Raw genomic sequence first — 24,927 nt, forward strand, 5'->3', positions numbered from 1 at the left:
TAATAATGCCATTTATGTGTTATTACATCAACATTGTGATTTAAATATTGAAATACTTTTCTTTTTCTTGGCTGTAGGTTCACTGGAAAGATAATGAAGAATGTAATCAACATGGGTTCATATAACTACCTCGGCTTTGCAGAAACTGATCCTAGCGCTTTGAAAACTGTGAGCACTATGCTGCATAAATACGGCACAGGCGCATGTAGCAGCAGACAGGAAATGGGTAAGGAACAGTTTTTCAGTTACTACCACGATCTTTAGCATTGGGGGCACTTTTTTGGAAATGGCTAAAAATCCATTTGAGAATACAGATTATACTTTTTAGAGGAATGTTATTCTCACTGCAAGGAAGTACACATTGAAATCAGTCCACTCAGACAGTTGCCTCCCCACCCACCACAGATCACGCACACAAGAAGCTACCTGTTGAATTCTGGAGAGGCGCAAGACTGGATTGCTCAGTTAGAGTGCAGTGCTGATAACACCAAGGTTGCAGGTTCAATACCCGTATGAGAAAGCTGCATATTCCTGCATTGCAGGGGGTTGGACTAGATGATCCTCGGGGTCCCTTTCAACTCTACAAGACTTGTGTATGCTTGGTTTAGTCTTAACATCAAAGGAAATTTGCAGTGGGGGTGGGGAATGAAACAAAACAACTTAATGAAGACTGAAGCGCAAAGTAGCCAGCCACATACTTAGTAATGCAATCTTCTAACTGAGATGTTCCTATACTCCATATGTACTCTTGCATCTGCCAAGCTGCATCACGGTGCTTCTCCCATGCTATGCAAGCAGCTCAGGGTTTGTGCAGCCTTTCAAAGACCTGGATATTTTTATTTTAAAAAATGTTTAAAAGAGAAGCTCAACAACTTTTTCGGGGCGGCCTTACTTCATCTTAACACAAATAGTACAATCGTACCTTGGAAGTCAAATGGAATCGGTTCTGGAAGTCCATTCAACTTCCAAAACGTTTGGAAACCAAACACGGCTTCTGATTGGCTGCAGGAAGTTCCTGCAGCCAGTCGGAAGCCCCATCAGACGTTCAGGTTCCAAAGAACGTTCGCAAACCAGAACACTCACTTCCAGGTTTGCGGCATTCGGGAGCCAAAACATCCAAGTACCAAGGCATTCAGGATCCAAGGTACGACTGTATATTAAATATCCAAAATAATTCAGTTTCTGTTGTGGAAATTGCTTTCTTTATACGTGTGTTGAGATTGCCACCAGCTTCTTTATTTGAGTAGTAGTTTTTGGCTTTGTGGCACATAAAATTGGGTGGGATTGAGCATAGCGCTAAATAGGGTGTGTGGACAGGGAGGCAGCTCCATTCACACAATAGGACTATGTCCCTCCCCCCGCACGTCCCCTAAATGTGTTCTGGACTTCCTCTCCAGGGCAGATTTAGGGGGCGCAGGAGAAGGAAGGGGGAAATTGCATTGTGCAAGCGAACCTTGTTCCATGCACACAACAATTTTGTTGAATCCCGCCCTATGTTTCCTGTGGCCTTTTATATTTTAAAGGTGCTGCTTTAAAAGTCTAGCAAGACAAACAAACAAACAAACAAAAAATCCTGTAGCAAAGCCCAGTTAGAAAGCCTCAGGGTAGTATTTAAAATGCTACCTTTTGTCCATGTACTATTTTAACAGGTGCCACAGAGAGAGTGGAGAAAGCTAATAGAAATGATGGTTAACACAGTGAATTAGTGTTTATAAACTCATGCTGATATAACCATCTACCAGTAAATGTCCATTGTTAATCTTACATCTATTGCTGCAGCTACTTTTCTTGTTGCCATACAGCAAGGTCATATAATCAAATTTTTGCTGCTCATGTTGTACCAAATGAATGTGATTGTTATCAACTGTGTAATTTATAAGAGCTTAGCTATTTCTTAACTATACAGTGTGAAGAGTATCACTTTCCATTTGTCATAAGGGCATTTCTGGCTCCATTTCAACCAACGAAAACATTTTAAAAAGTACAGTAGCTGTCATGCAGATTTGTTGCATTTATAAGCACCTTATGTTATAAGCACTTTATGTTCTCTCATAAAATCAGCTGACAAGAATGGAACATACTTTGTATCAGTCACACGCAGTCTTGGGCAACGGTATCCAGAATTAGTTTATCTGCTCTGGATCAGTTATAATGCCTTCTGTGACGCTGAGACTTAAGTCTTTCAGTATCTCTAAGGAGTATTTGAATAATATGCAGATGCTTCACTGGAGGTATAAAAGTGCAACGGGCACAAAACAGACTAGCAGGGGCACTATTATCCTGGAACACTATCTCCAGAAAAAGCACAGTGACATTTGGCGACTGAAGTCTGACCCACACAACAGAATTAATAATAATATTTGGCGACTGAAGTCTGACCCACACAACAGAATTAATAATAATAATATTTATACCCTGGCCATCTGGCTGGGTTTCCCCAGCCACTCTGGGCAGCTCCCAACAGAATATTAAAAACACGATAAAACATCAAACATTCAAAACTTCCCTAAACACGGCTGCCTTCAGGTGTCTTCTAAAAGTCAGATAGTTGTTTATTTCCTTGGCATCTGATGGGAGAGTGTTCCACAGGGCAGGTGCCACTACTGAGAAGGCCATCTGCCTGGTTCCCTGTAACCTCACTTCTCGCAGGGAGGGAACCGCCAGAAGGCCTTCAGAGCTGTACTTCAAGGCCGAGCCATTTAGGGCTTTAAAGGTCACCACCAACACTGAATTGTGCTCAGAAATGTACTGGGAACCAATGTAGGTCTTTCAGGACTGGTGTTATATGGTCTCGGCGGCCACTCCCAGTCACCAGTCTAGCTACTGCATTCTGGATTAGTTGTAGTTTCCGGGTCACCTTCAAAGATAGCCCCACATAGAGCGCATTGCAGTAGTCCCAGTTGGAGATAACCAGAGCATGCACCGCCTTCTCAATACTGAGAAAGTACTCTTGAGACAAGAAATTAAGTTTATTCATCTTCTTAATACAATCATACCGCATGGGTTGAATAGATCTTTTGATTTGGGCTGTTTCTTTTAGTACCTCCTTAAGAAACCCTCAGTGTTTCTGTCTCTACTCATAAATGTCTACTAGTGGGCTTCCTCTGTGCTCCGCTAGCCAGCAAGCAGCAGTTGTCTCTACCTGTACCCAATGTGGGACCTTGTTAACTTCACACAGTGAGTCAGCCTGCTCGTGATCTGGAATAGTTTACACTACAGTGGAACCTCAGTTGTTGAACACTTCGGAAGCCGAACAATTCGGAAGCCGAACACCGACAACCCGGAAGTGAATGCTTCAGTTTTCGAACGAGCCTCAGAAGTCGAACAGCTTCCCAGGCACGTTTCTCCATTTTTAAAAAGGAATTTGCCGACTGGCAATTGCACCTCAGTTGTCAAACATTTCGGAAGTCAAACAGTCTTCCAGAATGGATTACGTTCAACAATGAGGTTCCACTGCATATATTCTTCTATATTGTCAGTTGAAGGAGGAGTTTATCTTCGAAACTGGGATCACCGGCCTCCAGTCCTGTTTGCTACAGCTGCTCCACCACTCCCAATAACTCCCTTGCATCAAAGATAATGAAAATATATCATTAGTTGTAATATTGTACTTATTTTGACGATTCTGGAGTACTGCTTGCATGTACTGTATGCCTTGTAATAGCGGGTACATTGTGACGAATACATTCATTGTACTTTGCTTGCCATATATCGTGTCTTTGTATGCTGGCCTGAACCCCTGTGTTTCTATTTGTGTGTGTTTCTATACAGTGGGTTCCTTATTTTTGTGCTTGGAGTAAGGAAGAGGCAGAGTTCCTCAAAACTTTAGCTTTCTGGAATTCCTGACATCCCAAAAAACCTTAGGGGAAAGCTGGTATAACTTGTTCTGAGCTCTGGTAAATAGTTTTTCTACGCATTACCAACAACAGCACCAGTGAACACTTGCTTTATAGTAGTCATACCATTGGTCCATTGTGCTCAATATTGTCAATGTTGACTGTGTGCCACTGTAGGATTTCAGGCAGGAGTCCTTTCCCAACTGTACCTGGAGAATCTAATGTCAAACCTGGGATTCTTTCGCTTGCAAAGCATGCACTCTGCTAGTGAGCTATGACCCTTCCAGTGAGCACAGTGTTGGTCGATGTAGCAATATTTGTGCCTGCCAGCCTACACATGTAAATCCCTGCCTAGATTGAGTTAGTTCTGTCCTTTTTGCATTAAAATTTGGGCTTAGAAACATGTTGAAACTGAACTGGGCATTTTATCCCCACCCTTTGTATCTTGTCACAAACCTCCCAGTGATAAGATCTGGTAGGTGTCTCATGGTTTTTCTTGAACACCTCACCTACCACCCACAGAAGTTCCACTCTAATTGGAAATGTGCAAAGCAAAGGGCTGGTCTTGCACACCCTTGCCAGTCAGGTTTGACTTATGCAAAGATGAATCAGGAATTAGTTCTCGTTATGTTCTGAGAGCCATTGACATGCAAATGTAGCTGCATGTTAATATAGCCTGAAACATATCTGTCACACTGGTTTTTGCCCGTAACATAGACAAGGATGCTTTTGCGACATCATGGAGGTGACCTTGCTAATTGCAGGAAATCGTATTTGGTTAGTTCAGTTGAACAGCCGGGAGTGTTCCATTATCTGATTATTTGTCATAGAGTAATCCGATAGCCATGTCATAATTTCCAGTTTATAGCGGTCACCCGTAAAAATTTCGAAGCTATTGTGGGGAGGCGGGAGTCTTAACAGTAAGCTTGTGTTACCTGTTTTAAGAACGCATTGGTCTGAATCTAGAGTAGCACTTCTGCAAATGGGCTGCAGTCCTGGAATTTTCCCCTGCAGTCTTGCTGTTCCAGAGGGTCCTCCAATCCTCTGGAGCAGATTTTCAGACAGGGGAAATGGGGAATTTGCAAAAACTGTCACACACCCCATAGTCATACACCCCTGGACACAGTAACTGTATGTGTTATAATTCATGAAAGTACAAAGGTAGAAATACTGTTTGTTTGCTTTTTATTCAAACAATAATTACCAATATTTGGTGCTGGCAAACAGCTGTTAACCCACATATACCGTGGCTTTTATCATCAGTTGGGAATATTTTTTAAAAAATTTACTTTACAATACTGCTGTACCACTTAACTGCTGGAGCTCACCAGACAGTTCAGAAAACAGGTTCAAATTATAAAATGCAAGAATATAACAATAAATGTAACATAAAATCTAAAAACCAGTTAAGACAGGCTCAGAATAAAACCAACAGCAGAAGCCAGTAGCAGTGCAAGAATATAAAAAGCACAAAGATATATTGAAACCTGAAGGATTAAAATTGTGAGATGAGATTGACCTCAGCATTTTCTCAGATACTGTACTTGCATTTTCGGTGTGTTTGTATGTGTTGGACATGGTGGAGCAGCCCAGCAAAGCCTTATCATGTTTAGAATACTGACAGACAGTTGGGGGGCAGAGGAGAAACCAACTGAAAACCAGGCAAGGGAATGAAATGATGTATCCTGTCAAAGGGCATGGGGCTGGTTTTCAAAAACCTGGAAGAGGAGCATCCCATGTATTGCAACAGGCTTTGTGCAGGTACATTAGGACTGGCATTCAGGGTAAGTCCACAAGGCCTTCTAGATCAACCACAGGATAACTAAAAGTCTTTGACATTAGTTCCCGGCCACTCCCAATAATTTCCATAAATAGATAAATAAAATTGAGGCGGGATTCCTGAGGGTGGGAAGAGGAGGGCCTAAAACCATCCAAACCCTTTTGTGGGGTCAGCAAACTTTTTCAGCAGGGGCCCGGTCCACTGTCCTTCATACCTTGTGGGGGACTGGACTATATTTTGGAAAAGAAAAGAAAAGAACGAATTCCTATGCCCCACAAATAACCCAGAGATGCATTTTAAATAAAAACACACATTCTACTCATGTAAAAACACGCTGATTCCCGGACCGTCCGTGGGCCGGATTTAGAAGGCGATTGGGCCGGATCCGGCCCCCGGGCCTTAGTTTGCCTACCCATGTCCGACTTCACCTAAGTAAGGAAAAACAGCACTTGAGATTGAACACTTAAATATGTCAGTATATGGGATCTTTTAAATAAAAACATTAAGTACATTTATTCATTTATTATTTCTCTCTAGAAATATTTACCGGTATCCGCCAGTACATCACAATAATATATCAAAGCTCTCTGCAACAGTTGAAATAAAACCATACAATAGAAATATATAAGAAGTTCAAAACCATTCTCATGTAAGATTTGCAGTAATCTGCTGGATATATCCGCTTCTTGCTAACTGTCTGCTTTGATTTTCTTGGGAGGCACTAATATGATCTGTAAAACTATTTTTAATTGTTTCCAACAGGCAACCTCGACAAACATGTTGAGTTGGAAAATCTGGTGGCAGAATTCCTGGGCGTTGAAGCGTCTATGGCATTTGGCATGGGCTTTGCTACAAATTCTATGAACATCCCTGCATTGGTTGGGAAGGTGAGTGAACGTCTTTAGGAATGTCCATATCCCAGGAAACTTACAGACCTTGTGAAAGGTGATGCCCAGGAAAATGTACCTGGACTCATCCTTGCCAGTTTTAGGTGCCAGGCTAAGACATTTATTCATCCAGGCTTTTGATGGTTAAGTTAGCCACTATTATGCTACTCATCTTTAAGCGTGCTAAGGTAGACTCTATCCTTCTTAATTTACTGTTGGGTGAGCGTTTTAGGAATTTTCTACTGTATGGTGTTTTTAATTTGACGGTTAGTTTATTTTACCTGTCTGTCTTTTATATTGTTAACTCTCTATAACACACTTTTTATGAAATGAATAACAAATGCAATTAACAGTGAAAGAGATAATTTTGGGATGGATGACTCCCTCAGGAAGGAAACATTAGCGGTGATAGTGGTTTATGGCAAGTTGAGCAGCAGATTGTAACCCTGAATATTTCAGAACCTTTTAGAAAGTAACCCCCACCCCTTTTAAGAATGAGTGGTTGGAAAAAGATGGCTAAATGTTTCTGTGTTCCATTTGTCAGAAAGAAAAATAAACACCTTAGACCACAAAGACGAAATGCAAAACCAAAGTTGTCCGTTTCACTTCAGTCACCTGACGGTCCGAAGATTAAAGTGTTGCTTACATAAAGAATCATGTTCAGAGCAGGCTTCCCTTGAACCTACTAAAGACCCTTCTAACAATATTTCTCAATCAATAAACGTTACAATAAAAGTAAAAAATTGGACATTGATGACAATTACCAAGACCAAATAACATATTGTGATTCGTTATTTACTTCCACAGGGAAGTCTTATTTTAAGTGATGAACTGAACCATTCTTCACTTGTTCTCGGTGCAAGGCTCTCAGGTGCTACAATTAGGGTCTTCAGACACAACAGTAAGTATTAATACTGGGTATGTTGGGTAAAAGTGGGAAAGTGTTCAAGTGGAATTAAACTGACTTGTGTACACTCAAGGAAACTTCTGTCAATTGACATAGGAGACTATGTCACTGGAGATAATGCATGTAGTAATGTTAAAACGTGTTTGTACTTCTCATACATTTAAAAAGAAACACAGCTTGCTGTTTTGCACAAAAGCCCTTAAATTACCTACATTGATCTGTGGTATTCAGAACTTTTGGAGGAAACTTTACTGACTCTTTGTTGTGAAACAATTCCCATGCTCCGAAGTTATTAGAAAAACTGTTCAAATGAGCAACTAAAAATGGCCCATACTTCAATTGGTGCATCAGTTAAACCTTCATGAGCACACTATACAGCGGCAGAGGAAGCCTCTTCGCTGCCCGGGGCGGTGGTGCGGAGGCACCCCCCTGGGGGACGGGGTCACGATGTGCATCGTGACGTCACGACGCACGTCGGATGCACTGCGCATGCCCGGAATTTCTGGGCATGCGTAATACATCCAGACCCAAAAAAGGCATTGAAGGGGGGGAGCAAAGCAGGCGCTTGAAAGCCCCTGCTTCGCTCTCCTTCCCCCCCTTCAACGGCTTTCTCTGCCGCTCAGCTGGCCTTCCCCACCCCCTTTCAGCGGCTTTTTTCGCCGCTCAGCTCCCAGGGTGGAGCCCCGACATGGAGGCGAGGGGCGGACCAGCTGGCCCTGGGAGGGGGTGATACTTGCTGGCCTGCCCCTTGCCTCCATGCCGCTTCTCCGAAGGCCAGCTGAGCGGCGGGAAAAGCCGCTGAAAGGTTTTTTTCGCCGCTCGGCTCCCTGGGCGAAGCCAGTGTTGCATGGAGGCAAGGGCGGGCCAGCAAGTGTCACAACCCCCCCAGGGCGGTACCCGGGGTGACCCGCCCCCCTTGCTCCGCCCCTGACACTATATATTATATATAGAGAGATGCAGGTGGCGCTGTGGTCTAAACAACTGAGCCTAGGGCTTGCAGATCAGAAGGTCGGTGGTTTGAATCCCTGCGACGGGGTGAGCTCCCATTGCTCGGTCCCAGCTCCCGCCCACCTAGCAGTTCGAAAGCACATCAAAGTGCATGTAGATAAATAGGTACCGCTCTGGCGGGAAGGTAAACAGCATTTCCATGCACTGCTCTGGTTCGCCAGAAGCGGCTTAGTCATGCTTGCCACATGACCCGGAAGCTGTCTGCGGACAAATGCCGGCTCCCTCGGCCTATAGAGCAAGACGAGCACCACAACCCCAGAATTGTCCATGACTGGACCTAACGGTCAGGGGTACCTTTACCTTTTTATAGCAAATTACGTGCCTGACTGACATTGTTTAGGAAAAAGAAGCTACCCATATTAGTCTGTTGCAACAACAACAACAAAAAGTCTTGTGGCACATTTTTAAAGAATAATGAATTTTATCATGGTGTAAGCTTTTGTGGATTTGAATCCATGTCATCAAATGTATGGAATGCTACCACAATCTGGCAGAATGTACATGGGTGTTTGTGTTATGAGCAGCACTGATCTCAACATTTTATATCAAACATGGAATGGTTGGGAACACAAAAACCAGCTTCTGTATAAAAGATCAGCATTAAGATACTTGGTTTACTGAAAATTTAATATGGTTGGATTATAAACTAAAAGTATCTCCTACCCCACTGCTCACTCAAGATAAAATGCACCTCTCACTAATGTGATGCAACGTATTTTGGTTGTTAACTGGGGTTGCTTCTGAGGGTCATGTAAAGCAGCAGGCTTATTAGGCAGCAGAGAGCTTGGAAGTTTGTAAAACATAATAAGACCAACTCACAACTTAACTTGTCCGAATTCATCAGTACATGCTTGGCTGAATTTATTTATTTTTTAAAGGTGGGCATCTGGGGGGAAAACATTAGCATTCTTACCTGCCATTGCACTCAGCTTGGGAGAGCATTCAGAGGTGCAGGGAGAGTGTTTTAACCATAAGCAATTTTGGCTTTATGCAGTATCCCCCACGTAAGTTGAGAGCTGACTGTGTGTTGCAAGAAGACACCCATAAAAACACACCCCACCATGAACAGTATTCTAAATGCTGAAATTCTTGTTCAGGAAAGAAGTCACTCAGACGTGTCCTTGAACAATTAATTTAAAAGGATGAATCCGCTGCTGGTCTCCAATTTTTGAGAAGCACTGACTTTTGTCACCTAGAGCATGACAGGATTACAGTCTTCCTTATTGGAAGGAGGGATATAAATGTTCTGCAAATAAATTACATGAATAAATATCTGATGCACTGCTTTCTTGTGTTTTTGTAACCAGATATGCAAAGCTTAGAAAAGCTTTTGAAGGATGCAGTAATACATGGACAACCTCGAAGTCGGAGAGCATGGAAAAAGATTCTGATTCTTGTGGAAGGCATTTACAGGTATGCAGAAATTGTAACTCCAATGCAAGTTCAAGTTGGCTTTCTTCCAACAAACCATAGGTGATGCTGACTACGGCTTAAAAGTTCAAGCAGCCAAGAGAATACTGTATCTTGAGTGGAAGAATGGTAAGCAAAGAAGCTATGTAAGGCTCTGCCTCCCACCGTCATTTTTCAGATCATATTTGGTATCCCGAAGCAGCTTTTTTGTCAGTTTGGGTGCACAAGGAACATGGTGCTTATATTCTCCCTACAGGCCAAAAATCAGTTGTGGGGGCAGGATCAGTTCTGATCTGTAAAACTTAAGGAGAAAGACTTGAGAAGCCTCTTCCCAACCAACATTCTGCTGTACAAGTGCAGTCTGCCCCAGCTTGCTTTGTGGATTGCTTGATTAAAAAAGAAGAAGCAAGAATTGCAGAACTCCATAGTCTTATCCAGCTGTTAAAAGTAATTTGACTGGTAAATGCTACCCCAATCTCTGAGCAGTGTGAGATTCCAGCGGTTCCGGCACTTACCCAGGGTTTGTGTTTCCTTTTGGAAATGAGACTGTGGTGCCTTTATGATAGAGGGTTTATTTACGCATATATACAACCTGAGCCTGTGATGGAGCCTATTCTGGAAGCGGAATATGGAAATGAGGACTAGAACCCTGACTCTGCCTCCTTGTTCCCCATTCTCTTTCGTTCCCTGCCATGATTTGGAGGACAATGGGTCTGTAGCTTCTCATTCCATAGGCTCCTTGCATTGTTTAGAACCCCCATCTCACGAGAAAACTCCATGAACACGAAAGGCTCCCCATTGCAGACATGAGAGAGCTGAGCTAGCACCTTTCTTCCTGCTCATGCATTCTGCTTCCAGATTATGGCAATACAGCTCAGAATCTTAAGGACTGCCTTCCCCCATTCGATCCAAGTTGGACCCTATGCTTGTCATCCGAGGCCCTTCTCTTTGTTCCCCCTCCCTGAGAGGTTTGGAGGATGACAATACAAGAACAGGCCTTTTCTGTGGTGGCTCCCCATCTGTGGAATGCTCTCCCCAGGTGTGCATGGTTCATTCATTCATTCAGCCTTTGTTGGCATAATGTGTGCCTGGTGCCATTATTACATCATTACACTATCATTTGGATAACAGATGGTTTATTATTATTATTATTATTATTATTATTATTATCAATATAATAAATATGAATAGGGATCATGTAGCATGATTCTTAAAACAATAAAGGATATATATATGTGAGAAAGACACAGATTGCTTTTGGCATTTTTGGAAGGCTTTTCTTTTTTGATAGCGTCATGGATGAAAATCTCTATAGATCTTTTGTTTGGATAATGAATTGCACTTGATCTGAATGTTGTGTTGCATTCCAAACTGGTCAATGTTGTAATGTTTCTTCAAGATGTTTGAATTCTTCATCAAAGCACTCGTGTTATCTCAATTTAGCAAGTAGATGGGTGGATGGGAAATAATAGAGCAATGAAATTATGAGTACACCCACACTTCCTGCCTATGTGTAATGTTGACATGTTTGAACTAAATGATTATTTTAATTGTTTTTGACTGTTGATAATTTTATTGCTCTATTATTTTTGTAATCCACTTTGAAGGTGTGTGGTGGTTGTTGTTTTTTACAATCAAGAGGTATATAAATTTTATTTACGAAATAAATAATCTGGGCTGTTCTTTAGTGATTTGTTGCTTTGTGAGTTTTTATCTATTTGCCTTGTTTTAATCTGCCCCACGGCTTGTGCAAAGCGTGGCATATAAATACTCTAAATGAATAAAATAAAAATAAAACCATTTTGTTACCTAGGGTCCTCTAGTGGTGCACAGTGATATTGCCCCATTGGGTGCCCAAGATGGTCTTGTGGGATGGGGACCAGTCATACTAGGTGCAGCCATCATTAAGCAGGTCCCAGCAGCCAGGAACACCCAGGGTCTCATGGGGGGGGGGGGCAAGAGCCACTGGGAGGGTTACCTGACTTTGTTTGGGACCATAAAGCATTCGAGAGATGTTGGGAATAAGCAGAGAGTGGAATTCTTGGCCGCCGACTAGGGTGGACAGGGCTAGCTGATCCTCAAGCAGGGGCCCCCTGATAAGAACTTGTGGCAGGACTTTGATTTGCTGTTTAGGGCAGGGGATGAAGTGGATTGGCCCAGGACCTGCAAGAGGGGGGGGGGAGGTGAAGGGGATCCCTGGTGTACCAGTGAGAAGGCAGTTGTGTTCCTAGAGTTGTGTCTTGAATCCTTGTGTGCGGCTACAAATAATATTTTGGGACTGGAGTATGAGTTAGGAGCCTCTGATCCATAACGAAAGGAGAGGCCAAAGTGAAATTGAAGCGCTCCAAAAAGACTGAACCTGTTGTTTGAGCCCCAAAGTAGCTGTTGATCTTCTTGGACTGAGAACTCTGAAATTCTAAGGCAAAAAGCCATTCCGGCAATGATATGGCGTGGGGGTTGCTTTTGGGGACACTTTGTTGCAGAGATCCTTCCCGCAAGCTTTTTTGCGCAGGGAATTGAAATCCTGTTAATTTGTGCTTTTTGCATGTTTGTGGTGATAGGAATCATTTAATGATTTTTAGGAATTGTTCTGATAACTGTGTCCAAATGCTGCTTTGTGCTGCAGTAGCACAAAGGAAAGAATGAACAAGGCCTCTGGCTTTGGTTCTGAGACCTGTATCTCACCTGCAGATGTAAAGGAGAAATAGAGCTGAATGTCATCAGCATACTGCTGACAACATACTCCAAACCCCCGGATAACCCCACCCAGCGGTTTCATGTAGATGTAAAACAACATGTGGGATAGGATTGAGCCCTGCAGAATCCAACATTGAAGGTTCCATGGGGCTGAAAAGCATTCCCCAGGCAACACTCTCTGGGAATGACCATCTAAGTAGGTCTGGAACCACCGCAAAGCAGTGCCACTCACCCCTAGTTCGGACAGACGCTCCAGAGGATACCATGGTTGATGGTATCGAAAGCCACTGAGAGATTGAGGAGAATTAACAGTGACATGTTTTCTTTGTCTCTCGACAGAGGTCATAATACAGGGCAACCACCGGGCCTAAATCCCAATTGAAATGGATCCAGAAAATCTGTTTCTTCCAAAAGTGCCTGGATCTGTTCTGTAGCTGCTACTGTACTGGGTTGGGTTAAAAGTGTAATTGTGTTTTATTATCGGTTTGATAATGTGTTTGATAATGCTTTCGCTAATTGGTCTGTTATTTTTCTACAGGAAAGCTGTATTTTGCTGTTTGTTGCACATCTGGAGACAGATTCTGGTTCGGGGGGGGGGGGTAGTGTTATGAGTTTGTGGGAGCCAGGCCTCTCTAATGCCTAGATCCATCATGTGTAAGAATTTAATCAAGCTTGGGGTGTGAAAGTGAGTGCCAGACACTCCTAATCCCTGGATCCAGCAAGCATTAAAAGCTAATCAAGCCAGGCTAGCCTCCTGGGTGATGGGCCATTAAGAGAACAAAGGATCAAGGAGTCTGTGCAAGATAAAAATGAGTGGAGACCCGCGCCCTCAACAGATAAAGCTAGAGTTTAGAGTAGAGAGGTTAGGGAGTGATAGGATGCAAAAAAACGGTAGGCTGGAAATGCAGAGAGAGAGCCATGCTGGATCTCCAGCTGAATCCAGGCCTGTGGCTATGGAAGAAACAAAACCCTTTTGGGATGTTGACGCAGTGAACCTTTCAATCATAGGCTCAGGTTATATACAGAGTGGCCCAAAAGTAGGTATACTGCTTTAGAATCCACTTTCTTTGTTCTTGGACTCAAGTTCTCATCATTCACAATATGGGTAAAGAAAAAGAATTATGCATTGAAGAAGTGTGCATGCATACGAAAGCTCATACCAAGAACAAACTTAGTTGGTCTCTAAGGTGCTACTGGAAGGAATTTTGTTTGTTTGTTTGTTTGTTTGTTTGTTTGTTTGTTTGTTTTTAAAAGTATACCTACTTTTGGACCACCCTGTATGTGTGTAAATAAACTATATATCCTAAAGACACCACAGTCTCCACTGTGCCTCATTCCCTTTTGGGACACTCCTTTGTTGACACCTAAGGAATGAACAGAGTCCCCAGTTAAGCTACTTTTGTTTTGTTGAACTCTAGTGCTTCTTTGTCTCTTGCTGATGGCTGCTCGCGAGTACAAACAAGTATACTTAGGTTTTTCTCCACAGTGGCTTGAGCTGCTTAGATGCAATCAATAGCATTATGTCCATATTAAGCAACAATTGCTGCAGCTGAATCAATTAAGTGCTCATTTCTCAGCTGTTTTCTTTTATTTCCCACAGTATGGAAGGCTCCATTGTACGCTTGCCAGAGATAATTGCCTTGAAGAGAAAATACAAAGCCTACATCTACTTGGATGAAGCTCACAGCATAGGTGCCGTTGGCCCAACAGGAAGAGGAGTTGTGGAGTACTTTGGAATGGATCCCAATGATGTTGATGTACTGATGGGAACATTCACCAAAAGCTTTGGAGCAGCTGGGGGATACATAGCAGGCAAAAAGGTATTGGCATCAATTGTCAGCATTTGTAAGGTAAAGGTAAAGGAACCCCTGACCGTTAAGTCCAGTCGCAGACGACTCTGGGGTTACAGCGCTCAACTTGCTCTACTGGCCGAGGGAGCTGGCGTTTGTCCGCAGACAGTTTCTGGGTCATGTAGCCAGCATGACTAAGCCGCTTCTGGCGAACCAGAGCAGCGCACAGGAACGCCGCTTACTTTCCCACCAGAGCAGTACCTATTTATCTACTTGCACTTTGACGTGCTATCGAACTGCTAGGTTGGCAGGAGCAGGGACTGAGCAACGGGAGCTCACCCCATCGTGGGGTTTTGAACCGCTGACCTTCTGATTGGCAAGCCCTAGGCTCTGTGGTTTAGACCACGTCCCTTCGTCAGCATTTGTAGGTGTGTAAAAACTCAAATGCCAGTGGTTGCTAAGCATTTCAAAAATGGAATAAGACCTGGGTTGCTTCAGCAGTCAGGAAGCAGATATCCTATTCTGGTACCTAGAAAATCCTGCCACTGCTCATACTTTTGCAAGAGTTTTTGCTCCCTTGTGTTTATATTTGCACTACATTTGAAGGGCTTCATGTGGTTCCGTCTGCATCCACAGAACAGATAATATTCCAGTTTTGAGGTCCCCCTCCCCTCCCTGCATGGTTTTACAGAGTTCACATGCTTCTGAATGAATATCATGTCACAAATATACAGCTCTTTGGATTCTCCTGTTGGCAGTAAACATTGCTTCTGCTGCATTTGATAACTGTGCCAATATCTCATCCCACTATTTGCATGCAGGTTGTTCATAGTACACACTTTCCAATTAATGTAATTGAGTATGATGATGTAAGGGGGAAATGCAGCGACAATTTGCACACTGGTAACTGAGTTCTCAAATGTGTTTTTGAATGCCTCTGAATTCCTTTTGTTTTTTGATCTTAAGAAAGTTTTAATGATTTCTCTGTACTGGGCACATTACATGTCTTCAGAAGTCATGTGCTTACTGCAAAAATTGCTCTTTGCTTGAGTAATATTGGGGAAAGGTGCAGTTGCATACAGCTTATATGCAAGTCCTGCCAAAGGATTGTAGCTAAACATGAATGAATTTTACATTGACTGCATAGTTTCCTTAGGGTTGTGAACTTTCAAGTCTTATGTTGCTTGAGTAAAACTGTGAGCATGTTTTGTTTTGTTTTGTTTTTGTCTGCAGGGGAAATTGTAGTCAGATTTTTCACTTGAGTCAGCTTAAATTGGCTTCTATGCTACCCTTTGCATCACATTTAACAAAGATCCCTATTAGCTTTGTTTAATAACCTCTTACCTCTGAGACCGGAGGTGTGCACAGTCAGACACACCTTTGAAAAAGATCCAGGTTGCAGGTCATTTAATTAGGCATTGCTACTGTGACAGGCCTAATTTAGAATTAAACTAATTTGAAACACTGTGTTGAAAAATAAATTTCCTGTATTGGATATGACATAATTGCTACCCTCAGCATTACTGAGTAGCATACACTATATATTGATGTACTTATCCCTTCAAATATTGTGGCTGATTAACCTTTTTCTGAATGAGAGAGCTCTGTGCCTCCTTTTAAGGGACTCTCAATAGAACAAAAACACTGAACCCATAAACAGAGATAGAATAGCAGTTTATTTCTTCTGGGTACAAGGTGCATGGGAAGGGCTATCTCTAGAGATAGTGCATTAAATATCATCCTCTGCTGTTTATGTGTTCTCTCATTACAGGGAAATTTGGAAGCATAATGCTTCTTGTCATGCACTAACTTTTTAAAAGTGTGTCCTTTTGACAGTTGCTGTAAGAGTATTTGAGGGAATCAGTGAAACAAATAGTTGATTTAGCCACTGCTTCAAAAGTGAGGTATATTTCTAAAAGTGTTGCATTTTGGCTTACAGTTGAGTGTGCAGCCATTTCTGGATCTGATTGCTCTTGCCACCTGCAAACCTTTGTTCCAACAGACATAAGGAGGTTTTGATGTCTACGCTAAAACTTTATTCTGTTTATATTCCAGGAACTAGTAGACTACTTGCGAGTTCACTCCCATAGTGCTGCATATGCTTCATCTATGGCTGCTCCAGTAGCGGAACAAATCATAAGGGCAATGAAATGTCTCATGGGACTAGATGGAACCACAAAAGGTAGGATATTGTGCTGACTGAGAAGATTTCCTTTTATAGTTGTTTAAAATGGGAGGGGGAATAACAGCATTTCTCCTTAAGAAAGGCGTGTTTGTGGATGAATGCAACTGATCATTTGTGGTCAATGTATGAGCAAAACATAGCATTTCGGGGAGAAGGCCAGGCTAGGACAATTATTCTTGATCCAAATGAGCTTAAAAGGGACCCTTTTAAAGGAGTGAGGAAATTGTGCTTCTCCTTTAAGCAGGAAGTTGGCAGCTGTGGCATTCCCTCCCACCCAGCCCCAAAGGTACCTGTAAACAGGGCCGTCTCATCATAGGGGCTGGGTGGCGTGGTGCGCCAGGCCCCCCAGGGGCGCCCCCGCGAGCCCATCGGCATACCGGGCGCCCCCTCCCCAACCCACACCCGCCCCCATGGGCGGGCGGGCGAGCTGCAAGCCGGCTGCCCTCCGGAGCCCCAGCTGGAGCGCTGGGAAGGGCTTGCAAAGCCCCGCGCCGCTTCAGCACCACGCCCCTCATCCCCCGCTCGCCCACCTCCCTCCCGCACTGGCTGCCCCTCGGGTGATGAGGGGCATGGCGCTGAAGCGGCGCGGGGCTTTGCGCGCCCTTCCCAGCGCTCCAGCTGGGGCTCCGGAGGGCGGGCGGCTTGCAGCGCCATGCCCCTCATCCCCCACTCTCCCACCCCCCCTCCCGAGGGGCGGCCAGCGCGGGAGGGAGGTGGGCGGAGAGGCGGCCCGCCGAGGGATCGTCGCGCCAGGGCGGCCGATCCCTTTAAGACGGCCCTGCCTGTAAATGGTCTGAAAGGGCATCATGCTCAATAGCATTAAAGGCCTTTGAGGCTATTGTTAAGTATCTGAGATAAGGAAATGGGATGAAACTCTTCATCTAAGCCTACACACCTAAAGCTGATTCAACAGCTTATTTCTGATCTGCTCAGAAAGCTGCTGCATAAAGAAGACTTCCCACTTCACTAGAATGGAATTGCCCCTTCCATATAAGTGAATGGAGTGGCCTGTTTTGCAAAAGTTCCCTGTCCCTGCTGGAGTTTCAGTAGAATTCTGCTTTGAAGCCTTGAAAAGGGAATACTGTGAGCAGGATCCTGTTTTTTATATATCAATAGAACCTCTGGTGTTAGTCCATTGCAAATTATTCTGTTTCAAAGCCTCTGGCTGGGAAATATTTAACTTCTTAGTGTGCTGAATTCTGCAATATCTAGTAGGTTCAGAAATGAGCTGGAAAGTGGGCTTGTTCCATCCGTGTCAATGGAATGAGTTATTGGACTTTGTCTTCCTTCAGTTTACATAGAGAGAAGACTTGTAGACAGGGAATGAGAGCTATGTGCCTTAGCTTCCAGATTTTATGAAAAGTTCATAAGCTGTTGTGAATAGAACTGAAGGAAGATACAAATTCACTTGGGTTGCTTTTTACCCCAACCAAAGATCAAGTACAAATAATCATGCATTAAAGATTCAAAATAATCAGTTAGCTTACTGGGGGTGGGGGACAATTCCTAACCCTGGGTGACAGCTTCACTAACATTTGGGCTCTCTTCCATGGTTAAATTGGCCAAAATGATCCAAGTCAGAGAGGCTAAATAGAGTTATGACCATTTTTCTTAAAAAATTGACTTTTTATTATGTATTGGTGTAACAAGCCAAAGAAAATATAAATCCATATGATTTGTTGGGAATATTATGAATTTAGCAAATTTCCTGGAATAATAGATCTTTACCTAGCTAAATGTACTAGTTTTTTTAAAAAAAAATATTAAATTTTTTTTTCCTCTTGGTTTCTTTCCTTGTACATTGTTTAAAATATAAAAAGTGTGCACAAAAATTGTCCACTCGCCTCACCTGTGATAGAAAGATTGAAAAAGGATTTAATTTCTGTTTGCAATTAAGGCTCAGTTTGTAATCTTGTGACGGGGCAAGATAATGTTTCTTCTTGAGGACGAAAAAGTTCTGTCTGAATAGACATCTTGTGTCAGTATAGGCCTAATTTTCATTGTGGACAAAACCAGTATATTTTGTGCTGCACTACTTCAGATTGCAGGGGTTGGGGGGGGGGGCTCACAGGGTGGAAAACTCCTCTATTGGGGCAGGGGGGGTGTTCTGTAATAGAAAACAAGAATATGAAGGAGAAAGAAGCCTAGGCCAGACTCCTCCTTCCTGACTGACTAGTATTTTGTGGGTGTTTTGTTTTGTTTTTTATTTTATTTTATTTTATTTTTTAATATTGAGGACCTTTTCATCATGTGTGCACATACAGACACACACACACACACACACAGACACACACACACACACACATACACACACCAATCGGAAGGGATAATGCCCAAGCACAGATTTCATTACCTGAGTGAGAATTGTGTCCCACAAAGATGCTTAAGATTATTAGTGAAAACCTGTGCTAACAATAAGGTAGTCCCCATTGCAAATCTACCTATGATGATGAAGAAGAAGAGTTTGGATTTGATATCCCGCTTTATCACTACCCTAAGGAGTCTCAAAGCGGCTAACAATCTCCTTTCCCTTCCTCCCCCACAACAAACACTCTGTGAGGTGAGTGGGGCTGAGAGACTTCAGAGAAGTGTGACTAGCCCAAGGTCACCCAGCAGCTGCATATGGAGGAGCGGGGAAGCGAACCTAGTTCACCACATTACGAGTCCACCGCTCTTAACCACTACATCATGCTGACTCCTATGCCAACCTACATACCATGGGTGCTATAAAGCTTATTCAGAACCACCCAGAGTGCTATATTATTGCTAAGTCTATATTACAATATTCAGAAATATTCAAATAAAAATGAAGGGCAATTCTGGGGCAGTAATTGTAGGTCCCTGGAATCATTGTTCCCCTCTGTTCCCCTCTCCAGCCTATCATTATACTTGCCATACCTTGGTCAGTAGTAAAAAAAGGTAAAGGACCCCTGACAGTTAAGTCCAGTCACAAACGACTCTGGGGTTGCAGCGCTCATCTCGCTTTACTGGCCGAGGAAGCCAACATTTGTCCGCAGATAGTTTTTCCGGGTCATGTGGCCAGCATGGCTAAGCCGCTTCTGGTGAATCCAGAGCAGCGCACGGAAACGCCACTTACCTTCCCGTCGGAGCGGTACCTATTTATCTACTTGCACTTTGACGTGCTTTTGAACTGCTAGGTTGGCAGGAGCTGGTACCGAACAACAGGAGCTCACCCCGTCGCGGGGATTCGAACTGCCGACCTTCCAATCGGCAAGCTCAAGGCTCAGTGGTTTACACCACAGCGCCACCTGTGTACTTTAAACATAGAAATTTAGCGCCATCTAGCTTCTGTGTAAGGCTCTTACTGCGGCTGGATTATTGTGTTTAGTAATGGGAATCTTTCATTTTAACAGTCATTCACTCCGCCACAGTGCTGCTATTTTCTATTTAGGCTTTTCAACAACAGCAAAAAGTATGAGAATGAGTTGAAAGGTCACTTGGGAAAGATCTGTAGCGGATGAAAGTTGCTAAGGCATCTGTATGCTGATTTGGAGTGCTGCCTTAAATTACATGTGCTACAAATTCCTTAGAAAGCTATCTCCTCCTTGTGGCGCAGGAGTAAAACTGCTAGCACCTTTGCAAAACTAAGCCGTCTTTGCTATAATTTCAAGTCGAGTTTCCTACATTGCAGAGGGTTGGTATAGACTGACCCTCAGGGTCCCTTCCGACTCTACAATCCTGTTACTCTATAGCTAAGAAATTAAAACAAGACATCCTGCTTAACTGCCGAAAGTCACACTTTCACAATTTGGTTTAGACAAAACAGACTTAACCATTTTTGTCCTTTAGAAAGTTACCTTGATTTGATGGTTGAGGAGCTGCATCAATCTGCGAGTCTGTAATTGTGTTCAAGCACTGAGGTTTCTCCAAAGTACCTATCACCATAATATCTGTCCTTGTGTGTTAAAATAGCTTGGCAGAACATGTACACAAGGGTTGGGGAGGCAGTCATGGTAGTGTGTGGTCTCTGACCACAAAACACATCATCAGAAATGACAGGAAAGTGCTGAAGCTTGGTAAAGAACAGCTTACACCCTTTCTGCGATCCACTTGAAGTAGGTTTGATACAGCCATAGCCGAAGACATTCAGATTTGGGTAATGGAACATTTTTATATCTTAAAAGTCAAAAGGCAACACATGACTGGCACATAGGAAGTAAGCTAGCACATGGGACAAAATGACAAAATGATGGGCTGGTTGTGAGTTCTGTTCATGTACACAAATCAGCTTTTGAGGTTTTCCCTTTACAGCCAGGAAAAAGGATCTGTGCTTGAACTAACAATTTTTCTTTTCTTTGATACTGGTAGAAAACTGGTGGTATTTTTTTTTTTACAGAAAAAAAACTTTTTTTCTAATCTGTGCATTAAAAATGGATAGTCTCCAGTTTAATATTAATCATGCTAAACAATGCATTAAGCCTCTAAAAATTTCCTGCAAGCTATTCAAGTCCCCCCTCCCCCATTTTCTTCCGAGTTCTTTTAAAATCTGTTGTGCCAAAAATATTTTTGGAAGTACCCCCAGACTATTGTTTTTATTAGCAACTGGAAAGCTTTTTGTGTTTTTGATACTCTGGCACAGCTGTTTTTGTTTCAGTGCCACTGGAGAGATGGTTAAGCTATTTGTCCTCCCTCTAACTCAACGGATTTGTCAAATGGAAACTGGATGACAAACCCAAAGAGTGACAGCCAGAATGCCTGTGTGAGCAGATCTGTGTATAAAAGATACTTATAGACTGTACTAGGCTTTTTGTTCCCATCCCATTCATTCAGCAGGGTGCATCTCCAAAGCATCTTTTTCTATAAGAACATTTCTTACTTGGGAAGTCCATGAGCTCCAAATTACCCTTTATTATGAAGGACAGTCACTGTTTTGGTACTGACTCCTGGTAAATCACAGCTCTTACTTTTGTTCAATTTTTCCCCCTCTGAAGAATGCCTTGTTAAAATTTTGTTAAAGGTAGATTTCTGTCACTTTTCAGGGTTTAGCTCCCATCCCAGGGCCTCTGGAACTTAAACACCAAGAACCCTACACAATACATTGCATGCCACTTCACATTCTTCAGTCTAGTATGGTATATTTTGAACTGTTGCTAACAGGTTGTGTGTGTTTTAGGATTGTTGTTGTTTGTCAAAAATAGCATTTTTTGGCTTTCAAATTCAGTGGAAGACTACTGACTTCTGAGAGTAAAGGGCGGATGATGATGATCATCATCAACAGCAACAACAACAACAATAATAATAATACTGCAGGATACATGGGTCTAGTGTGTAACTGTGATGGCTAAAGGGGATGACTTGGGCAGGGATCCTTGGTAGAAGAACTGAGCTGTTAGAAGCTGACCCTGTTTTCATCTGTAAATGGTGGAGACCTGTTCCAAGCATATTAGGCTCTTTCATCTGCTATCTTAGGAAGACCCATACTCCTCTCTTCATATTTGGGGGACAGGGGGACAGAGCTACTCACCACCCTCTTTCCTCCCATATAGGTTCTTTTTACAATCAAGTGGTATATAAATTTTATGAAATTAATTAAATAAATGTGTATATATAAATATGTGCGTTGATAGCTTTGACTTCCCACTCATGTTTGTCGGAGAGCATACCATCAAACATAGCTCATTTTTTAAAAAATTAAGAAATGAGATGGTGATAGAGAAGGAGGCAGCTTTGCTGTCTCTCTTTTTAAAAAAAAGATATGACTAGATAAGTATGCTAAAGTATGCCTTAGTTCTCAGACACTGAAGAAAGTAATGGTTAAATGTCTTTTTTTTAAATCTAGAGTGTCACAAATGAGGTGCTTATGTAACTGCTGGTCTTTCATGATGTCACAGATAAGTTCCTGTAATTTCCACACAATCACATTTCTCAGGACAATCACACTAATCACCAAGGTGCCCCCTGAGGAAAGCATCATATTTTATTTCTATGAAAGAAATAGGACAGCCAGTACCTGGAAATCTTAATTTTTCAAAATCCTTTGTCAGCTATGTCAGGTATAACAGAGCATACCTGATAAATTCACCTGCGTGGTTCTTTCAAAACTGATGGTATGGAAAGTTCCTAAACAGCTGGTCAGAAAGAGAAATCCTGCAGGGAGACCAGGGTCAGCACAAAATAGGTTGCCGCCTGAAGCAAAGGTCAACATGGTGCCTGTCCACTTTCCCACCCACTGTGTTCCATCTCCCAAAGCTCCCTGGATTGACAGTTGATTCTTATTTTAACACCGGCACCAGAAAACCTGAGGGCGACATACAGTATTCGCTTAAGGAATACAGGACGCACTGTGCAAACTGCTCTGTTTGCCCGCACCTTCCAACACCTGCCTTCTGAGGTGGCTGCCTCACTCTTGCCTAATGGTATGGCCATCTCTGAAGGAGAAAGTCCCCTGAAATCCAGCGAGGGCAATCTGTGAGAGCAGGTTTCGGCATGAGGATCCTCTCTTCTGGCTTCGTGTTTTGAGCAGGGCCTTAAACAGTATTCTGCCCCACCATATCGCTTCATCAGCTACATGCACAATAAGTTCTTCTTAACAGCTGTGTGTGTGGATATATCTGTATGAGATATATTGTCAACGTAACATAAAGGATAGAAATAAGCACCAAGAGTTAAATCTATTTGCAGTCCTGTAAGTTCCAACTGTGTGCCAACGTAGTGTTCTTTGGGACTCCGAAGAACTGTAATGCCTCATTTCTCAAACCAAATGGGATGAAGGGAAGAATCTCAGGATTATGGTAATTACTGATTTATTTTTTTTGAATATAGGGAAATGCAAAATAGTTCGGCTTGAAGTGGTGCCTAAGAGAAGTGCTAATTACAAAGAACTCCAGAGACATTGTAAAATAATAATAATTCTCGGCGGGGTGGAGCAGGATGTGCCGTAGATAGAATTTCTGGAAAGAGTGAAATGCTGTAATGACAATTGTGATGGTGGCCTCCTTAAAAAAGAAATATGGTGGTGAAGTTAGGCTGTTAAAAAGATCAGAGACGCCACAAGATCTGCTACATTGTGATGTACAAAGATTTGCAAACATGTGCTTTGTGTCTGTCTCTTACCAACTAACATTAGAAGTAATCCAGCAAATACTCCCTTGGCTATTGGGAGATTAAAGAGATAGCAAGGTTATTGCATCATCAGTAAAGGCAAGATGTAACAGTCTTGAGTCGGTGAAACGTAGAAATGACTTTGGGTCAAACAGTTTAAATTTTGTTTTGTTCTGTCCGCTCTAAGTTTGCTCTAGATTCTGAACTGTGTTTTTAACTTTTAGTTAAAGCAGGAGTGGTTAACTTGTAGTGCTGCAGATGATGCGGTACTCCAATTCCCATTAGCTCCGATCAAAATGAACTATAGTCAAGGATGATGGAAGTTGGAGTCCAACAACATCTGGAAGGTCAAAGGCTTTGGACATTGCAAAGTACTGTTTACTGAAATTGGTGAAATGTATCTCCCCTTTGCCTTCAAACTCCTTTCTAGCACTCCAAAGAATAGTATTATAATGAGCCCATGGCTATTATCACCTGAGTTGTTGTTGTTTGTGATCCAGATACAGACCCATTATCTTGACTTAGTAGGAATTTTAGGCATGTGGAATGAGGACTTGTGTGTCCTTGCACCAGAAAACCGTTCTGGATATTCACATACTGTTCTCTTTAAACCCATATTGAATGGTGGGTTTGCATGTGAGAACAACATTGCATAACTGTGTTTGTTTATTATACAGTCATACCTCTGGTTACGATAGCTGCGGGTTGCGTTCGGCATGGGTTATGAATGCGCTGAACCCGGAAGTACCGGAATGGGTTACTTCTGGGTTCGGCGCGCCATGCACGCGCAGATTCGGCGCTTCAGGTTGCGAACGGGACTCTAGAACGGATCCCATTCGCAACCAGAGGTACCACTGTACTAAGCAGGGTAGAACAAATGTATCGTAATCAATCATGGTATCTTACTGTTCCTCTCAGACAATTTAAGAGGGGAGTACAGTGTGTATGGGTCAAACTAAGCATAGCAAACCCATCATCCACATAGCCTCCCTGTTCAGATATTTGGGGGGGTCCTGTTTTTAAAGAGTATTAAAAATGGGGGGGGGGGTACTGAACCTCCCTGCCCCTCTCTTCCCCACCCTAGTTGTTGCTCCAAGCACTTTTATTCCCTTCTGACTCCAAAAGCGGAAGTAGAGAATGAAGAAGAGTGCCTTGAGCAACGGACTAGTGGGAGGTAAGGCCTGAGATGTGTGGGTTGGGAAAATGTTTAGTGGTGCTCCTTTTACCACTGGTGTAAGAACCTCCTCCATGTGGATGCATGTCTCATTTGGCACTGCGGGCACTCTTTTATCTTCATAATACTGTTATGTTACCTTGGTAGCCGCCCAGAGTGGCTGGGGAGACCCAGCCAGATGGGCGGGGTAC

General features: G+C 42.9%; 1 protein-coding gene across 1 annotated transcript in view; it reads left to right on the top strand.

The window, feature by feature from the left end:
- The window catches only part of SPTLC3 (serine palmitoyltransferase long chain base subunit 3), a 62,955-nt gene that overhangs the window by 33,502 nt on the left and 4,526 nt on the right, over nt 1–24,927 (top strand). Inside the window, exons 4-9 of the mRNA XM_033142873.1 lie at nt 78–226; nt 6,379–6,503; nt 7,311–7,404; nt 9,726–9,831; nt 14,126–14,345; nt 16,371–16,497. Of these exons, the coding sequence (XP_032998764.1) occupies nt 78–226; nt 6,379–6,503; nt 7,311–7,404; nt 9,726–9,831; nt 14,126–14,345; nt 16,371–16,497 (821 nt within the window). The remainder of the gene's footprint in view (nt 1–77; nt 227–6,378; nt 6,504–7,310; nt 7,405–9,725; nt 9,832–14,125; nt 14,346–16,370; nt 16,498–24,927) is intronic.

Source organism: Lacerta agilis, chromosome 3 (assembly GCF_009819535.1).
Source record: "Lacerta agilis isolate rLacAgi1 chromosome 3, rLacAgi1.pri, whole genome shotgun sequence".
NCBI classification, from domain to species: Eukaryota; Metazoa; Chordata; class Lepidosauria; order Squamata; family Lacertidae; genus Lacerta; species Lacerta agilis.